This window comes from Ursus americanus, chromosome 25 (genome assembly GCF_024610735.1).
Source record: "Ursus americanus isolate L20-20 chromosome 25, mUrsAme1.1.p, whole genome shotgun sequence".
NCBI lineage: Eukaryota > Metazoa > Chordata > Mammalia > Carnivora > Ursidae > Ursus > Ursus americanus.
This window is the reverse complement of record NC_142151.1, coordinates 10424198-10437093: the sequence shown is the minus strand read 5'-3', so window position 1 is coordinate 10437093 and position 12896 is coordinate 10424198. Positions and strand designations below refer to the sequence as shown.

The following is a 12896-nucleotide window of genomic DNA, read 5'->3' as shown; positions in this document are numbered from 1 at the left end:
GAGCCTCCTTCAAATTCTCTTTCTCCCTCTGCCCCTCCCCTCACTCGTGCTCTCTCTCTTTCACTCTCAAATAAATAGATCTAAAAAAAAAATGTGTGTCAAAAACAAAAATCTACTTCATTTATGGAGATGCTTGTTTCTCCTCACATACTATTTTAGAGTTTAAACCGGTTCTCTATTTAAAATATACACACTTCATATTCTGGGGTCCTAGTTAAATTAATGTAACAGCGTGGATCTTTCTTATTTCACAATTCCATGAAAATAGATTCTAACACCCCAATCTCCCTCGGAAAGCAAATAGGATGATGAATGACTATTGATAACATTTTTTAAAAGATTTTATTTATTTATTTGACAGAGAGAGTGAGAGAGAGCGCACAGGCAGGCGGAGTGGCCAGCAAAGGGAGAGGGAGAAGCAGACTCCTCGCTGAGCAGGGAGCCCAACGTGGGACTCAATCCCAGGACCCCAAGATCATGACCTGAGCCAAAGGCAGACGCTTAACCAACTGAGCCACCCAGGCGCCCTGATAAAATATTTTTATATTGCTCAAAGTAGAATTAAATAAGAACGTTCATCAAATAAAAGTCGTTTCCTTAGGGAACAATTAATTGGCTTTTATTCTAGATGTTCAATGAACTAAGAAATAATAAGTATGTATTACCTGGGTAGTATCCAAATGAATTATCTTTTTCTTTATGAACAAACAAACATAAAGAGAGCTATAAGATGCAAACATTAAGCTGTTAAACAAGGGAGAGATTGTCTTCAGATTTTTTTTGCTTCAAATCCTTAATTTCCCTCTTTGTTTCATTAAAGAACCATGTAGGATGAAGCTGAGGGGAATAGGTGATGTTCCCTGGACTACCAAGAACCGATTTGGGATATGTATTTATATTAATAGCTCATTAAAAAAAGAAAATGAAAGTCAAGAATATTAATTGACTTCATCAAGTCATATAATTTATTTTGTTTCTTCTTAAAAATACTTAAGGTACTGATTAATAATCAGAACCAGCGTAACCTAAAAGTGCTATTTTTCAAAGGCTTAGAAAATTTGAGAAAGTGTATCAAAGAATACTGATGGTCATAGACATAAGCTGGGATTGATTTTTTTATACTGGAAGTAGTTAATATGTTACAAAAATAAATGTTTAGCAGTTTACTTTCACTGCCCATCAGATAAAATAAAAACCAGTGATTCTGGAACAAGAACAGAGTTCAAGGAATCAAGGGCTCAAATTCCTATTATTTCCTCTTTCTCTCCACACCATGAGGGGAAATCAACTGCCCAATCCAGTCCTGATTCTGTTTTTCCTGCTTCTTCCCAGAGATGCTTCTACTACTCCAAAACCGTAAGCAACATTTCCAGAAAATTCGATTGTCTTTCTCTTTCTTTTTGTGTTATCTGCTTCTTGATATGTGTCTCTTACTTATTTTCTGATTTCCTGTGACATTATCTGCTATTGAAGGGGTTTGGAAAGGTCAGTAAATTGTTATGGCTCATGTGGAAAGAGGCATACTCCAATTCTAGCAAACACAAAGACATAAGGCAGTAACATTTATGAAACATTCGCCAAATAAGAATACAGAATTACACAACATTCATTAAATAATAATATAGAATTTCTGCCAAAAAAAAAAAAGGATACATTCCTTATTGTCTCATGAAAAGGGCTGCAGTGTCTCGTCCACTGAAATGACTCAGTGGCCGTATTTTCCCCAGTGAGGGATCACCAGGATGGATGCATGACTTTCAGACAAGCCAGGCTTTGTGTGTCAGATCGCTCAATTCTTCAGCAAACCTGTAGAGGCTGGCATTAGATCTTGAGAATATACAGATTAACAAAACGTGGGTCCCGCCCTCAATACCTCACAGTATAGAAAATAGGAGGAGATCGTGCACAGAGAAAGGAATCCAGTGCAAAACCAGAAATGAACGTTGCAGGATTCTTTTCTTTTTCTTTTTTTAAATTTTTCCCATGGCTTTTATTTGTGATTCATTAAAGAAAGTTGTTACACTTGGTATTGTAACTTTAGTAACATGAATACAGTTTCTAACTGGATTGTAGGAAATAGGCAGTTTTGCAGTTTCAGTTAATGTATCACTTTCATGTATCATAAAACATACTAAGGGACCAAGATGTTCCTTTTGAATGAGATTTTTATAATCCACAATGCTGGGGAGATCTTAAAGGTATCTTAAAGGAGATCTTAAAGGTAAAAAGATCTTAAAGATCTTTTATAATCCGCAACAGTGGGGAGATCGTAAAGCCTTAAGATCTTTTTTTTTTAATCTCTTAAGAATTTTTATTTTGTTATGTTAGTGAGCGTTGCAGGATTCTGTGAGAATGCCCACAGAGATAACCTATCTCTTCCTGGAACCTTTACGGGATCTAAGAGAAGAGGCATCACCTATGTCTGCAGAGAGAAAGTTGTTTTGTGATAAGTCTTATGAAATAAATGGAATGTATCCAGATAGACAAAGACACTTCAGAAAGAGAGAAAGGCCTGGGCAACCAGAGCATTGCAAAGTGCAGCACATTTGAGTGATTGTAAATGATGGACCAAGAGCAACAGGAAGGGGGTATTTTCTTCTGGGTGGACATGGTAATATACTTGGTGATTAGCCTCGCATGGCTTGGCTTGTCTTCCAGCATCGGAGAGTGAAAGAGAGGAAAGAACTGAAATTGCTTCTGAAATAATACTGCAAAGCAATTCAATTCCTCCTTATCTATTAATTGTTATCTCTTTAGTGTCCTGAAATAAGGAAATTCATGTCATCCACATGAAACCCAAGACCACATGTACACAGGTTCTTAACACTGTCAGTGATAATCAATTGCTTAATCATATTTCGTTGTTGCTAAAAAACATTTTTCAACTTTATAGACATATAATTGACAAAATTACAAAATATACCATTTGATGGTTCCGTGTGTGTGTGTGTGTGTGTGTGTGTGTGTGTGTGTGTATACATATACATAATGGAGGGATTCCTCCCATTGGGCGAATTAACATATCCATCTCTTGCATATTTACTCCTCTACTTCTTCTTTTTCTCCTTCTTATCCTCCTCCTCCTCCTTCTTCTTTTTCTTCTTCCTCTTCTCCTTCCCCTTCTCCTTCTTCTTCTTCTTCTTCTTCTTCTTCTTCTTCTTCTTCTTCTTCTTCTTCTTCTTCTTCTTCTCCTTCTTCTTTTTGTGAGAACATTTAAATTCTACTTCCAGCAAATTTCATTTATACAATGCAGAATTATCAACTACAATCACCATGTCATACATTATATCCCCAGACTTCATTCATCTTATTATAACTGAAAGTTTGTACACTTTTACCAACCTCTCCCGATTTCCTTCAACACCTCTCCACCCCAGCCCCTGGCAGCCACTTTTCTATTCTCCGTTTCTATGAATTTGACTTTTTTAAAAGAGTCTACATATAAGTGACAGCATGCAATATTATCTTTCTCTAGCATATTTCACTTATGATGATCTCAAAGCCCATCCATGTTTTGCAAATGATAAGATTTCCTTTTGTTAAGGCTGAACAATATCTCATTACATATAATCCCAATTTGTTGATCCCTTTCTAAATTTGAGAATAATTTCCTTTTTTAAAAAGACCTTATTTATTTGAGAGAGAGAGGGAGAGAGAGAGAGAGAGAGTTCGAGCGATGGAGAGGGGGGAGAGAGAAAGGAAGAAGCAGACTCTCCGCTGAGCAGGGAGCCCAATGTGGGGCTCGATTCCAAGACCCTGGGATCATGACTTGAGCCAAAGGCAGACACTTAACTGACTGAGCCACCCAGGCAACCCTGACAATAATTTCTTTTTTTTTTTTTTTTAAAGATTTTATTTATTCGACAGAGAGACAGCCAGCGAGAGAGGGAACACAAGCAGGGGGAGTGGGAGAGGAAGAAGCAGGCTCATAGAGGAAGAGCCTGACGTGGGGCTCGATCCCAGAACTCCGGGATCACGCCCTGAGCCGAAGGCAGACGCTGAACCGCTGTGCCACCCAGGCGCCCCTGAAAATAATTTCTATTCAAAATACATAATGACTCATGGATTGCTTATCCATAGCTTATGAATAGCTTTTCAAATATTATGATTGGAAATTTCTGAGTTTCGAAGATCTTTTTGGATTGGCTTTTGAAGAATACATTCCTCTACCCTATTACTGAAATCTGGCTCTGTTCTATGATTGGTGATTACAGAAAAAATGATCTAGAAAACAGCCACGATAATGCCGTCTTTTTAACTTTTCCATGATTGATCCAGGCCTCTTCTCCACAGGCAGTATCTGGTGCTGGTCCCGTCCCAGCTGTACGCTGGGGTTCCTGAGAAGGCTTGTGTCATGCTTAATCACCTGAATGAGACGGTGACACTGAACATTATTCTGGAGTATGGAATGCAGGCCAGAACCCTCCTTGCAGACCTGGTGACAGAGAAGAACTCCTTCTACTGCAGCCCGTTCACTGTCAGTATGACTCCTCGGGATAGGGGAGCTCGATAGAGGAAGAGCATATTAGCTGATGCCTTGTGTCCTGACCCCCGACAATAAAAAAGTATAATGAAAAAACTGAGAAGTACAAAGTGACTTTCAAATTAGATTCTAAAAATGAAAGTTCTACTGAATATGCTTTCATAATATTTACAAACAATTCCAGTGCAAGATGCAAAATGTAGTAGTAGTTATAGGAAAGATTTCATTTGCTCTTAAACTTGTAAGGGAAATAAAGTTCATGCCATTACCCATAAAAACACTGAAACTCATAAATTTGAGTGACTTATTTAAGATCTCACAAGTGGTTGTTGGTTAATGTCTTGTCCTTGTAACCTTTTATTATGTAAGGAATTAAATAATTAATCATACTGGCTAACTACCAATGATAACACATAATGTTGATGTTGACCATCGGAAAATAACATTCGATAATTATTTTAATACCATCATATTGCTGTGGAAATGAGAGTATATTATTGCCTTCACCCTCATGACTGTTTGAAGAACTAGTTCCTTTTATTGCAGTGACATCTTCCCTTTAAATCAACGAAGCATTACCGTGGTGATACATTAAGCATAAGAATCTATAAATCCAGGGACCTAATTCTTGACTTGTTCCTAACTCGTTCTCTGGGACTAACCAAGAGAAATAAGAAAGTCATAAAGACTGAGAAATTCAGAAGTGGGTCTGCACAGATCTTTCAGCTCTTTTCTGCTTTACAGCTTCCAGAGTTACCATCTTCCTCAGGGTTGATTACCGTGGAGGTGAAGGGGCCAACCCAGCAGTTCATAAAGAGGAAGACAGTGCACATCATGAAAGTAGACAGCCTTGTCTTTGTCCAAACAGACAAACCCATCTACAAACCAGGACAAACAGGTATCAGGAAACAAATCAGCAAGGGCAACTTTAAGGGGTGGATGTGTGGTTCTCTATTATTTTATTCTCCAATCATGAAAATCCAGGCATGCTGTTATCTGTGTTATTTACCCCCGATTCCCATTGGAGGATTTCATGGGCAAAATCTCTCTGTTTCAGTGAGATTCCGCGTTGTCTCTGTGGATGTCAATTTCCACCCTTTGAATGAAACGGTAAGTCTCATTACGGTGGATGAGTTTGGGGGAAAGAGGCAAAAACGTCGAGACCATTCTTTTGGAGAACCTGAAACCAATACGATCTCATAAGAGTACCACTGCTGGAGAACAGTTAAAATTTCCTTTTAAAGATCCCAGTAATTTTTATCGAACAAAAGAAAATAAGTGCACTTGATTTCTCCCTTAGAGAAATGGAAACTTTCTCAAAGATAAATTCCATCTGCAAAATGAACTTCTTATTTGGACCTTTTTACCTTAGCATAGGTTTCCTCAATTGTACAGTATTTCATAAAAGTAAAGTCATGACTTCTCAAGAGATATATGTCCCAAACTAATCATATAAAGTGACGAGAACCAAACTGGGGCACATTTCCTTTTTGGACAAGAAATATACAGACTCACTCCCTCTGATCCAGATAGTCTATCAATGCTGATGTCATGGTTTTCTTTTTCTAACCTCTATCCCATATTCATACTATTTTTTTTCTTTCCAGTTCCCAGTGGTTTATATTGAGGTAGGTAATATCTTATGCATCTCAGTTGGAATGAGGACTTACTACAAGTTATGTTCCATTGCCCCTTGCCCCCTCCTCCCTCCCCGCTAGCACTTCACCAAAACTAAACAGTTTTCCGTCTATCTTCAATCCTTTGGAGAGTGGGTAAGACGTAAATGAAGGAACAAAATCCCCTTAAATGATACAAGTTCATGACTCTTCCAATATTTCTAACCAAAATGGATATGCATAATTTCAAAAAGAGGTATTGCAGTCTGCAATATCTCATAGCTGGTAAGCTTGCTGCCCTTTCTTCAGTGTGGAATTCCTAGAAAACTTTGCTCAGTACCTTTGGTGTCAATTTACCATCCATCTCTTATCCAACTCCCAGTGTGCCCTCCCTAAAAAGCTGTCCCTCTACTCAAATTATATATTTCAATTCTTTCTATGAACTCATAATGTTTTTACCTATAGAATCCCAAGAGGAACCGAATTTTCCAATGGCAAAATCTCAGATTGCAAGGGGGACTCAGCCAGCTCTCCTTCCCACTCTCAGTGGAGCCCACTCTGGGTACTTATAAGGTCAAGCTGCAGAAGGAGTCAGGGGAAAAAACAGAGCACCCTTTTGAAGTGAATGAATATGGTAAGAATTCTGCCTGTGTCCAAGACATTTATGACATTAGAGTATTTAAGAGTTTAAGAGTTTTTACACATAGGTACAAGCAAAAATCTAGCATACAGTAGTTGGAAATTAGCTAGTTTTTTTAATTTACCTATTCATTAAGCTTTTTTCATGCACTATCTCATGTAATCCTCTTATCAACCATCTGAGGCGGATACTGTATTGTCTCCATTTTACAAATGAGTACATCAATACTAGAACAGTTAGTAATTTACCAAAATCACAGAGCCAGTGAGAGGTAAGAGAGATTTTAATAGGTCCATTACCCTATTCGAACAGAAATTGTTAACCAATACAACAAACATCTGCAAGCCATCTGTGGATCTGTATCTTGTAACTGAAGGTACCTCCTGGCTGTCTATGACCTACACTTATACTACTCTAATCAAAGTGGTCAGACATTGAAGCCATCTTATTAGCAATCAGTCATGTGGATTTTCTCATGTGAATTGAGCATATCATGCCATGAATGAAGAGACTTATCACAAACACATGATTCCTTGGGGCACCTGGGTGTCTCAGCCGTTAAGCATCTGCCTTCGGCTCAGGTCATGATCCTAGGGTCCTGGAATCGAGCCCCGCATCAGGCTCCCTGCTCGGCGGGAAGCCAGCATCTCCCTCTCACACTCCCCCTGCTTGTGTTTCATCTCTCACTGCCTCTCTTTGTGAAATAAATAAATAAAATCTTAAAAACACACACACACACAAACACACACACACAAAACCATGTGATTCCTCAAATTCACCTGAACTGCCATGAGGATTATAGAACAGGGATGTATTATAGGAACAGCTAGCCTTACGCAGCTGTGAGAGAGAATGGAAAGGTAAGGGTCCAGCAGGAGGAGCTGGTGGATCACAGGAAATTACTAACCAGTTCTCCTGAAGCATTGGTGGAGATGAATAACTTAGCACCTTCAAGGGTATCTTCAGATGCCAAAGTGGACCACAAAGGGAAACTGATAGAAGAATCTATGGAAGACTATATGCATCTCTACCTCATCATATCTACCACTTCAATATTTCTGTAATCAAGTGTCTGGTGGTGGGTCTGGGGCCTCTATTAGTCAGCAGGACAAACAGTTGGGAAGAACTGGACACAGAGGGAAAGAATAAGGACAGATTGGAATTTCCTCACCTCTCTGTACCTGTCACCACATCTAACCAGGATGATCTTCAGAGACTAATGACGCTGCTTTCCTTCCATCTTTAAGTCTTGATGAGATTCAAAGGGATTCTAGGAAATATAGGGCCAACATAACCAAGTTAACATGGTACAAAGTACCCATGGCCATAAACACATCTCTGTGGTCAGTAGGGGTCCTCCTGCTTCTTATTGTAATTGAAATATTTTCATGTGATCCTATGTTATAAGGTTCTGTAATAGAATTGTTACTAATACTTGCAAGATATCCTTCACCTCTTTCTTCCTTCTGTTGACAACAGTTTTGCCCAAATTTGAGGTCCAAGTGAAAATGCCCAAGACTATTGGTTTTCTAGATGAAGAATTTACAGTATCCGTCTGTGGCCTGTGAGTTACATTTTTCATCACATTTCTGTCTCCCTAACTCTATGTGCATTGCAAGTAATCGTTACCAAAGTATTTTAATTAGAGAATGACTTTCTCTCCAATACACCTGAGCTCCAGCTAAGAAGCAAGGGTGGCAGCATAGGACACTTTTACTTCTACCAATAAAAGCATTTATTGAGCACTTAAAATGTGCCAGATAATGTTTTAAGTGCCTTGTGAAATGGGGATGGTTATCCTTAGTGTGCGAATGAGGAAACTATAACACGTGGGGGATAGAAAACTTGTTCAAGTTTCTACGTATAGTAATGAGAGACTAGAATTTAAGTCTAACAGTCTGGCTCCAGACCCTGAACTCTTTGCCACTATCCTATATTGCCTCTGCAATTAAAAAAAAATCCAGCTTCATAAAACATTGTACATGCCAGACACTGTGCCAAACTGAACACAGGACGTCCAGCTCAAGGTCATGTTCATGTTCATAACCTCTGTGTTATTCTGTATCTTATTACCCCCATTTTTTTATTGCTCCCAGTTTCTTAAACTATGGAAAATTGGGGGGGAAAAACAAGCAGACCTTCTTAAGTAGATATATAGATATATAATGTAGAATTCAAAAGTCATGTCATGGTTATTTCTCCCCTGATTGCCTTTTAGTTCAGTAGAACATTCTCCACGTGCACTGACGTGACTGACATGAGGAGAGACACTCTACCTCTTGCTTTTGAAAACAGTATGAGGATCATATTTTCATCTTTCTTACCAGTTTTGATGCTTTACATTTTTCCTTCAGAAGGGAGAGCCCTTTGAGTCGCATTTAGAAATAACATTCAACAACGTGAGATTTAGTAAATAATTTATTGCTTTATCAGCACTTCTAGAAATTAAGAGGGAATAAACTTTAGAAAGGGGAGGCCAAAGCCAAACCTTTCTTACCTCACAGTTTGGGCTAAAGCAAGAGGTCTCAAACTTAGGTGAATATCAGAATCTATGGAGATGATTAGTTAAAATGTAGATTCCTTGGCCCCATGTCTAAAGATTCCAATCATAAATCTAAGGAAAGATTCAGGACTCTGAATCTCAATCCATATCTCAGGTAGTTTCCGTGTAGTAGGTCCATAAAGCATACTCTGAGAAACAGCAGACTACATTTGACCTCCCATCATGTCTTACTTCACTCAGCCTGCTGTGACAACATACCACAGAGTGGGTAGTTTACAAACAATGGAAAGGTATTGCTCGTGGTTCCAGAGGCTGAGAAATCCAAGATCAAGGTGCCAGCACCGTCACGTTCTGGTAAACGTTCTCTCTGGTTCAGAGCTGGTGCCTTCTTGCCATGTCCTCATATGGTGGAAGGGGCAAAGGATCTCTTTGGAACCTCTTTTATAAAGGCACCAATCACATTCAGGAAGGCTCCATCCTCATTATCTAAGCACCTCCCAAAACCTTACCCCCTAATACTATCATCCTTGGGGGTTAAGATTTCCACATATAAATTCTGGGGGGATGCAAACATTCAGACCATACCATAGCATATCCTTGTATGAGATTTGGCAGAATCAGACTAAGTCATTATGATACTGTCCATTTATACATATCTATTCTGTGTAGCTAGTGATTTTGAATATTTAAATTCCCATTTGAGTTCTTATTTTCCTCTTAAGATACATATGACTAAGGGAGAACTTAGAAATACACTGTCTACGCATCCTTAAATTTTTCCCTAAAACAACTTGGGAGGTATTGTAAAACTAGAATTATAACCTAGATAATCTGAAGGCAAGGAAAGAAGGAAATAAGAGAGTCTTATAGTAAAACCTCAATTGAAAGGGAGGAAAGATCTGAGAAAAACTACGTTGTTAACTTTTTGTTTAGAAGTGTTTCAAAAAGATTCAGTATTTTCTCTTAGAGTCGCAGGCGTAGGTCCAACTTAGATAATTAAGACATAGTTTCAGAGTAAGTGCTTCTGAAGTACAAATCTGGAAGGAAATACAACTGCTATATGAACAAGATGGATTTATGAATGGCTCAAATCATGTGAAAAAATATCTGAGTTGTTTATATCAAATATCCTTTTGTATAATTGCTTTATTGTTATAGATACACATATGGAAAGCCTGTCTCTGGTCTGGTGACAATTAATGTATGCAGAAAATACTCACGATACCATTCTGCCTGCCATGGAAGACATTCCCAAAGTATCTGTGAAGAATTCAGTCAACAGGTATATGGAAACCATTCTCCCCAGGACACTAACACCAGGTCTTGTTTTCTCACGGGTAATAATGCAATAAAGAATATCGTACAAAAGAATGCAATGTTGTATAGAGAAAAGAGCACAACAGAGAGTAGTGTGGAGTAGGGAAATATTATAAGACTGCCTGGCAATGTTAGGAGCCCCCTTGAGAGTTGGGTTCATGAATTTATAGTGGTATTTATTTAGCTAGTTTTGTAATTGCCTTCTGATGGTGATCAGCATGCCAGGTATAAAGGCATAAAATAATGTGGAAGTGTCCAAAGTTGGCTTTTCTCAAAAACAATGTGGCAGATGTTAAGAATTTAGTTAGTGGGAGAGGGCGAATGTCTGGCTCAGGTGGTAGAGCAATTCAGGGTTGTGAGGAGAATCAAGTGACTTGTTATGGAATCTAAAGCTCATGTGGAATAATATGAAACCAGCATAAAAAGATAACATAAAGGCCCAGGGAGTGACAGTGAGTGGGCACTAAAAGGTATGGTAAAGAAAGTTATCAAAGCTTCAGAGAGGGGCTCAGTCAGTTGAGCATCCAACTCTAGGTTTCAGCTCGGGGCATGATCTTGGGGTGGTGGAATCGAACCCCACTTTGGGCTCCATGCTGGGTGTGAAGCCTGCATAAGATTCTCTTTCTCCGGCTCCCTCTGCCCTTCCCTCACTTCTCCTCCCCCATGCATGCATGCACACACTCTTTCTCTAAAAAAAAAAAAAAAAAAAAGCCGCAGAGTGCAAATGAATGAAAGGCAAGGGTGTTGAAAATGATGATGGATGTCAAGATAAACATCAATAAGAAAGATAAACATGAGAGAACTTAGGTTGCCAAAACTTTAATATATAGGGGACACAGGAATTCATTTTTATTTTCAAGTGAGTACATTAAAATATGATTAAGTAAATTATAAGGAAATTCAAACAAATTAAATATGATTAAATTTTATTATGCAATAAACATTTTCAGGTAAATAAGTAAAAAAAATGAAAACAAATCTTTCTTAAGGTGTTGGTCCCAATATTTAGTTTGGAATTACTGTAATGATTCGTCTATTCAATGAATATATGTTTTTATTAATATCCTAGGCATGGAGAAATACAGTTAAGAAAATATAATCCTTAGTCAGTGTGTAGACGAAGGTGGTCACAGAGGAGATGTTACATCTGAGCTGAATTTACAAGAACAGTAACTGTTGGCCAAGATAAGAATGGAAGAAAAAATGTTGTCCCTTGGGGAACAATGGATGCAGAGGAAGTAGAGTGGCACATGTGGAAACTAGGAAGTTTAATTTGGCAGAAACAGGATAGGCTTTCAGAAGAGAAGGAGGAAGGCAGAGGTTGGCAATGAGTAACTCAACAATTAATGAAGACATTTGATATCATTTTTGGCTTGGGAAGAAATTTTGGCTTGGGAAAGAATCAGCACCTAAAAGATGGTCAGAACATTTGTAAAATTTCCTTGGGCCAACAAAAAACTTTCACAGGTTGATAACTGACTTTTTTGACAGCAAACCAGAGGACCCAGGAACTCTGTTTCTTTCTCTTCAGGCAGACAGTGAAGGCTGTTTCACACAACTTGTGAGGACAAAAGCATTCCAGCTGAGACAGAAGGGGTATGACATGACTATACACGTGGAAGCCAAAGTCAAAGAGAACGGAACAGGTTCACGTTATTTTCAAATATTTATTAATTCATTAAGTCACCAATATGTTAAGCACTTATCAAACATCCATTCCATGTGAAACACATTGTAGTTTCTGGGGACTATGAAAATAACATGGTCCCTGCTTTCAAGGATCTAGAAATCTAAAGAGAAATTACATATATGTGTGTATATGTGTATGTGTGTGTGTGTATGTTTATATTTACAGCCATAAGAAAATTTCCACGAGAAATGTAAAAACTAAAGTCCAAATGAGTATGAAGAGAGAGAATTCTTTTTTTTTTTCTTTAAGATTTTATTATTTATTTGACAGAGATAGAGACAGCCAGCGAGAGAGGGAACACAAGCAGGGGGAGTGGGAGAGGAAGAAGCAGGCTCATGGCGGAGGAGCCTGATGTGGGGCTCGATCCCATAACGCCGGGATCACGCCCTGAGCCGAAGGCAGATGCTTAACCGCTGTGCCACCCAGGCGCCCCGAGAGAATTAATTCTTATGTAGAGAAAAAGAAAGTTTATAAAGTAGTATGTGAGCTGGTTTGTATAGAATGGCTAATATCTTGAAAGCTAGTGATGGACTGGGAACACATGATTCACATAAAACAAATGTGTTTGGTCTCCGAAGAATCTGAAAATGTAAGTTGGGGCTAAGGTGTGTAAAAAAGGAAATCGCATGTTAAAAAGGTTAGACTTT

The 12896-nt window shown here is 38.5% G+C and overlaps 1 protein-coding gene across 2 annotated transcripts in view; it reads left to right on the top strand.

Annotated features, from left to right (window-relative positions):
* The first annotated feature begins 1221 nt into the window (after window positions 1–1221).
* Window positions 1222–12896, top strand: part of LOC123781661 (pregnancy zone protein-like) — a 46350-nt gene continuing 34675 nt past the window's right edge. For both annotated transcript variants that reach the window (XM_045781311.2, XM_087855603.1), the window contains exons 1-9: window positions 1222–1356; window positions 4294–4477; window positions 5228–5381; window positions 5541–5593; window positions 6091–6111; window positions 6565–6733; window positions 8219–8303; window positions 10401–10524; window positions 12091–12205. In XM_045781311.2, the coding sequence (XP_045637267.2) occupies window positions 1274–1356; window positions 4294–4477; window positions 5228–5381; window positions 5541–5593; window positions 6091–6111; window positions 6565–6733; window positions 8219–8303; window positions 10401–10524; window positions 12091–12205 (988 nt within the window). In that variant the 5' untranslated portion in view covers window positions 1222–1273. The remainder of the gene's footprint in view (window positions 1357–4293; window positions 4478–5227; window positions 5382–5540; window positions 5594–6090; window positions 6112–6564; window positions 6734–8218; window positions 8304–10400; window positions 10525–12090; window positions 12206–12896) is intronic.